At 51.7% G+C, this 7,500-nt stretch overlaps 1 protein-coding gene across 1 annotated transcript in view; it reads right to left on the bottom strand.

The window, feature by feature from the left end:
* LOC144955267 (scavenger receptor class F member 2-like) overlaps window positions 1–7,500 on the bottom strand; it is a gene marked incomplete at its 5' end in the record, with an annotated part of 58,226 nt that overhangs the window by 5,781 nt on the left and 44,945 nt on the right. The window contains one exon of the mRNA XM_078885544.1: window positions 69–190. Within this exon, the coding sequence (XP_078741670.1) occupies window positions 69–190 (122 nt within the window). The remainder of the gene's footprint in view (window positions 1–68; window positions 191–7,500) is intronic.

Below are 7,500 nucleotides of genomic sequence, written 5' to 3'. Positions count from 1 at the left end.
AGTGAGTGTATGAGTGAGTGAGCGTGTGGTGAGTGAGTGACATGGGAGTTGAAGCCGTGTGGTGCTACCGGTGACTTTGGGTAGCTTCTGGTTGTTGAGTCCGAGCCGGGGAAGTTTGGAGCCGATCTGACTCAGCGTGCCCCTCACCCGGCGCTGAACTCGCTGCACTCCGCGCTCAGACACACGCGGCCTGCACCCACCAACACCACACCAACACTCACTACACTACACACACACCACACTAACACCGCACCAATACCGCAACCAACACCGCACCACACTCACTATACTACACACACACCACACTACACACACCACACTACACACACCACACTACACACACACCACACTAACACCGCACCAACACCGCACCAACACCGCACCACACTCACTATACTACACACACACCACACTACACACACCACACTACACACACCACACTACACACACACCACACTAACACCGCACCAACACCGCACCAACACCGCACCACACTCACTATACTACACACACACCACACTACACACACCACACTACACACACCACACTACACACACACCACACTAACACCGCACCAACACCGCAACCAACACCGCACCACACTCACTATACTACACACACACCACACTACACACACCACACTACACACACACCACACTAACACCGCACCAACACCGCACCAACACCGCACCAACACCGCACCACACTCACTATACTACACTACACTACACACCGTACTACACACACCACACTCACTACACTACACACACCACACTCACTACACTACACACACCACACTCACTACACTACACACACCACACTCACTACACTACACACACCACACTCACTACACTACACACACCACACTCACTACACTACACACACCACACTCACTACACTACACACACCACACTCACTACACACACCACACTCACTACACTACACACACCACACTCACTACACTACACACACCACACTCACTACACTACACACACCACACTCACTACACTACACACACCACACTCACTACACTACACCCACCACACTCACTACACTACACACACCACACTCACTACACTACACACACCACACTCACTACACTACACACACCACACTCACTACACTACACACACCACACTCACTACACTACACACACCACACTCACTACACTACACACACCACACTCACTACACACACACACTGCACTCACTACACTACACACACCACACTCACTACACTACACACACTACACTCACTACACTACACACACCACACTCACTACACTACACACACCACACTCACCACACTACACACACCACACTCACTATACTACACACACCACACTCACTACACTACACACACCACACTCACCACACTACACACACCACACTCACTACACTCACTACACTATACTACACTCACTACACTATACTACACTCACTACACTCACTACACTACACACACCACACTCACTACACTACACTACACACACCACACTCACTACACTACACTACACACACCACACTCACTACACTACACACACCACACTCACTACACTACACACACCACACTCACTACACTACACACACCACACTCACTACACTACACACACTACACTCACTACACTACACACACTACACTCCCTACACTACACACACCACACTCACTATACTACACACACTACACTCACTACACTACACACACCACACTCACTACACTACACACACTACACTCACTACACTACACACACCACACTCACTACACTACACACACCACACTCACTACACTACACACACCACACTCACTACACTACACACACTACACTCACTACACTACACACACTACACTCACTACACTACACACACCACACTCACTACACTACACACACTACACTCACTACACTACACACACCACACTCACTACACTACACACACTATACTACACACACCACACTCACTACACTACACACACTACACTCACTACACTACACACACTACACTCACTACACTACACCCACTACACTACACACACCACACTCACCACACTCACTACACTACACTCACTACACTACACACACCACACTCACTACACTACACTCACTACACTACACACACCACACTCACCACACTCACTACACTACACTCACTACACTACACACACCACACTCACTACACTACACACACCACACTCACTATACTACACACACCACACTCACTACACTACACACACTACACTCACTACACTACACACACTACACTCACTACACTACACTCACTACACTACACACACCACACTCACCACACTCACTACACTACACTCACTACACTACACACACCACACTCACTACACTACACACACCACACTCACTATACTACACACACCACACTCACTACACTACACACACTACACTCACTACACTACACTCACTACACTACACACACCACACTCACTATACTACACACACTACACTCACTACACTACACACACTACACTCACTACACTACACTCACTACACTACACACACCACACTCACCACACTCACTACACTACACTCACTACACTACACACACCACACTCACTACACTACACACACCACACTCACTATACTACACACACCACACTCACTACACTACACACACTACACTCACTACACTACACACACCACACTCACTACACTACACACACTACACTCACTACACTACACACACCACACTCACTACACTACACTACACACACCACACTCACTACACTACACTCACCACACTCACTACACTACACACACCACACTCACTACACTACACTATACACACCACACTCACTACACTACACACACCACACTCACTACACTACACACACCACACACACTATACTACACACACCACACTCACTACACTACACACACCACACTCACTACACTACACACGCCACACTCACTACACTACACACACCACACTCACTACACTACACTACACACACCACACTCACTATACTACACACACCACACTCACTACACTACACACACCACACTCACTACACTACACTACACACACCACACTCACTACACTACACTATACACACCACACTCACTACACTACACACACCACACTCACTACACTACACACACCACACACACTACACTACACACGCCACACTCACTACACTACACACGCCACACTCACTACACTACACACACCACACTCACTACACTACACTACACACACCACACTCACTACACTACACTATACACACCACACTCACTACACTACACACACCACACTCACTACACTACACACACCACACTCACTATACTACACACGCCACACTCACTACACTACACACGCCACACTCACTACACTACACACGCCACACTCACTACACTACACACACCACACTCACTACACTACACACACCACACTCACTACACTACACACACCACACTCACTACACTACACACACCACACTCACTACACTACACACACACACCACACTCACTACACTACACACACCACACTCACTACACTACACACACCACACTCACTACACTCACTACACTACACACACCACACTCACTACACTACACACACCACACTCACTACACTACACACACCACACTCACTACACTACACACACCACACTCACTACACTACACACACCACACTCACTACACTACACACACCACACTCACTACACTACACACACCACACTCACTACACTACACACACCACACTCACTACACTACACACACCACACTCACTACACTACACACACCACACTCACTACACACACCACACTCACTACACTACACACACCACACTCACTACACTACACACACCACACTCACTACACTACACACACCGCACTACACACACCGCACTACATACACGCAGCACCCCACGCTCTGCCACATGTGTGTGAGGTGCCAGTGAGTGAGTGTGTGTGTGAGGTGCCAGTGAGTGAGTGTGTGTGTGAGATGCCAGTGAGTGAGTGTGTGTGTGAGGTGCCAGTGAGTGAGTGTGTGTGTGAGGTGCCAGTGAGTGAGTGTGTGTGTGAGGTGTCAGTGAGTGAGTGTGTGTGTGAGGTGCCAGTGAGTGAGTGAGTGTGTGAGGTGCCAGTGAGTGAGTGTGAGGTGCCAGTGAGTGTGTGTGTGAGGTGCCAGTGAGTGTGTGTGTGAGGTGCCAGTGAGTGAGTGTGTGTGTGAGGTGCCAGTGAGTGAGTGTGAGGTGCCAGTGAGTGAGTGTGTGTGTGAGGTGCCAGTGAGTGTGTGTGTGAGGTGCCAGTGAGTGAGTGAGTGTGTGAGGTGCCAGTGAGTGAGTGTGAGGTGCCAGTGAGTGAGTGAGTGTGTGAGGTGCCAGTGAGTGTGTGTGTGAGGTGCCAGTGAGTGAGTGTGTGTGTGAGGTGCCAGTGAGTGAGTGTGTGTGTGAGATGCCAGTGAGTGAGTGTGTGTGTGAGGTGCCAGTGAGTGAGTGTGTGTGTGAGGTGCCAGTGAGTGTGTGAGTGTGTGAGGTGCCAGTGAGTGAGTGTGTGTGTGAGGTGCCAGTGAGTGAGTGTGTGAGGTGCCAGTGAGTGAGTGAGTGAGGTGCCAGTGAGTGAGTGTGTGTGTGAGGTGCCAGTGAGTGAGTGAGTGAGGTGCCAGTGAGTGAGTGTGTGTGTGAGGTGCCAGTGAGTGAGTGTGTGTGTGAGGTGCCAGTGAGTGAGTGTGTGTGTGAGGTGCCAGTGAGTGAGTGTGTGTGTGAGGTGCCAGTGAGTGAGTGTGTGTGTGAGGTGCCAGTGAGTGAGTGTGTGTGTGAGGTGCCAGTGAGTGAGTGTGTGTGTGAGGTGCCAGTGAGTGAGTGTGTGTGTGAGGTGCCAGTGAGTGAGTGTGTGTGTGAGGTGCCAGTGAGTGAGTGTGTGTGTGAGGTGCCAGTGAGTGAGTGAGTGTGTGAGGTGCCAGTGAGTGAGTGTGTGTGTGAGGTGCCAGTGAGTGAGTGAGTGAGGTGCCAGTGAGTGAGTGTGTGTGTGAGGTGCCAGTGAGTGAGTGAGTGTGTGTGGTGCCAGTGAGTGAGTGAGTGTGTGAGGTGCCAGTGAGTGAGTGTGTGTGTGAGGTGCCAGTGTGTGAGTGTGTGTGTGAGGTGCCAGTGAGTGAGTGTGTGTGTGAGGTGCCAGTGAGTGAGTGTGTGTGTGAGGTGCCAGTGAGTGAGTGAGTGTGTGAGGTGCCAGTGAGTGAGTGTGTGTGTGAGATGCCAGTGAGTGAGTGTGTGTGTGAGGTGCCAGTGAGTGAGTGTGTGTGTGAGGTGCCAGTGAGTGTGTGAGTGTGTGAGGTGCCAGTGAGTGAGTGTGTGTGTGAGGTGCCAGTGAGTGAGTGTGTGTGTGAGGTGCCAGTGAGTGAGTGTGTGAGGTGCCAGTGAGTGAGTGTGTGAGGTGCCAGTGAGTGAGTGTGTGTGTGAGGTGCCAGTGAGTGAGTGTGTGTGTGAGGTGCCAGTGAGTGAGTGTGTGTGTGAGGTGCCAGTGAGTGAGTGTGTGTGTGAGGTGCCAGTGAGTGAGTGTGTGTGTGAGGTGCCAGTGAGTGAGTGAGTGTGTGAGGTGCCATTGAGTGAGTGTGTGTGTGAGGTGCCAGTGAGTGAGTGTGTGTGTGAGGTGCCAGTGAGTGAGTGTGTGTGTGAGGTGCCAGTGAGTGAGTGTGTGTGTGAGGTGCCAGTGAGTGAGTGAGTGTGTGAGATGCCAGTGAGTGAGTGAGTGTGTGAGATGCCAGTGAGTGAGTGTGTGTGTGAGGTGCCAGTGAGTGAGTGTGTGTGTGAGGTGCCAGTGAGTGAGTGAGTGTGTGAGGTGCCAGTGAGTGAGTGTGTGTGTGAGGTGCCAGTGAGTGAGTGAGTGTGTGAGGTGCCAGTGAGTGAGTGTGTGTGTGAGGTGCCAGTGAGTGAGTGTGTGTGTGAGGTGCCAGTGAGTGAGTGAGTGTGTGAGATGCCAGTGAGTGAGTGAGTGTGTGAGATGCCAGTGAGTGAGTGAGTGAGGTGCCAGTGAGTGAGTGTGTGTGTGAGGTGCCAGTGAGTGAGTGAGTGTGTGTGGTGCCAGTGAGTGAGTGTGTGTGTGAGATGCCAGTGAGTGAGTGTGTGTGTGAGGTGCCAGTGAGTGAGTGTGTGTGTGAGGTGCCAGTGAGTGAGTGAGTGTGTGAGGTGCCAGTGAGTGAGTGTGTGTGTGAGGTGCCAGTGAGTGAGTGTGTGTGTGAGGTGCCAGTGAGTGAGTGTGTGTGTGAGGTGCCAGTGAGTGAGTGAGTGTGTGAGGTGCCAGTGAGTGAGTGAGTGTGTGAGATGCCAGTGAGTGAGTGAGTGTGTGAGGTGCCAGTGAGTGAGTGAGTGTGTGAGGTGCCAGTGAGTGAGTGAGTGTGTGAGATGCCAGTGAGTGAGTGAGTGTGTGAGGTGCCAGTGAGTGAGTGTGTGTGTGAGGTGCCAGTGAGTGAGTGTGTGTGTGAGGTGCCAGTGAGTGAATGAGTGTGTGAGGTGCCAGTGAGTGAGTGAGTGTGTGAGATGCCAGTGAGTGAGTGAGTGTGTGAGATGCCAGTGAGTGAGTGAGTGAGGTGCCAGTGAGTGAGTGTGTGTGTGAGGTGCCAGTGAGTGAGTGAGTGTGTGAGGTGCCAGTGAGTGAGTGTGTGTGTGAGATGCCAGTGAGTGAGTGTGTGTGTGAGGTGCCAGTGAGTGAGTGAGTGTGTGTGGTGCCAGTGAGTGAGTGAGTGTGTGAGGTGCCAGTGAGTGAGTGTGTGTGTGAGGTCCCAGTGTGTGAGTGTGTGTGTGAGGTGCCAGTGAGTGAGTGTGTGTGTGAGGTGCCAGTGAGTGAGTGTGTGTGTGAGGTGCCAGTGAGTGAGTGAGTGAGGTGCCAGTGAGTGTGTGAGTGTGTGAGGTGCCAGTGAGTGAGTGTGTGTGTGAGGTGCCAGTGAGTGAGTGTGTGTGTGAGGTGCCAGTGAGTGTGTGAGTGTGTGAGGTGCCAGTGAGTGAGTGTGTGTGTGAAGGTGCCAGTGAGTGAGTGTGTGTGTGTGGTGCCAGTGAGTGAGTGAGTGTGTGAGGTGCCATGTGAGTGAGTGTGTGTGTGAGGTGCCAGTGTGTGAGTGTGTGTGTGAGGTGCCAGTGAGTGAGTGTGTGTGTGAGGTTGCCAGTGAGTGAGTGTGTGTGTGAGGTGCCAGTGAGTGAGTGTGTGTGTGAGGTGCCAGTGAGTGTGTGAGTGTGTGAGGTGGCCAGTGAGTGAGTGTGGTGTGTGAGGGTGCCAGTGAGTGAGTGAGTGTGTGAGGTGCCAGTGAGTGAGTGAGTGTGTGAGGTGCCAGTGAGTGAGTGTGTGTGTGAGGTGCCAGTGAGTGAGTGGTGTGTGTGAGGGTGCCAGTGAGTGTGTGTGTGTGAGGTGCCAGTGAGTGAGTGTGTGTGTGAGGTGCAGTGAGTGAGTGTGTGTGTGAGGTGCATGTGAGTGAGTGTGTGTGTGAGGTGCCAGTGAGTGAGTGTGAGTGAGGTGCCAGTGAGTGAGTGTGTGTGTGAGGTGCCA

This window comes from Lampetra fluviatilis, unplaced genomic scaffold (assembly GCF_964198595.1).
Source record: "Lampetra fluviatilis unplaced genomic scaffold, kcLamFluv1.1 SCAFFOLD_287, whole genome shotgun sequence".
NCBI classification, from domain to species: domain Eukaryota; kingdom Metazoa; phylum Chordata; class Hyperoartia; order Petromyzontiformes; family Petromyzontidae; genus Lampetra; species Lampetra fluviatilis.
Note: the sequence above shows the minus strand (reverse complement) of the source record. Positions and strands in the feature narration are given on the sequence as shown.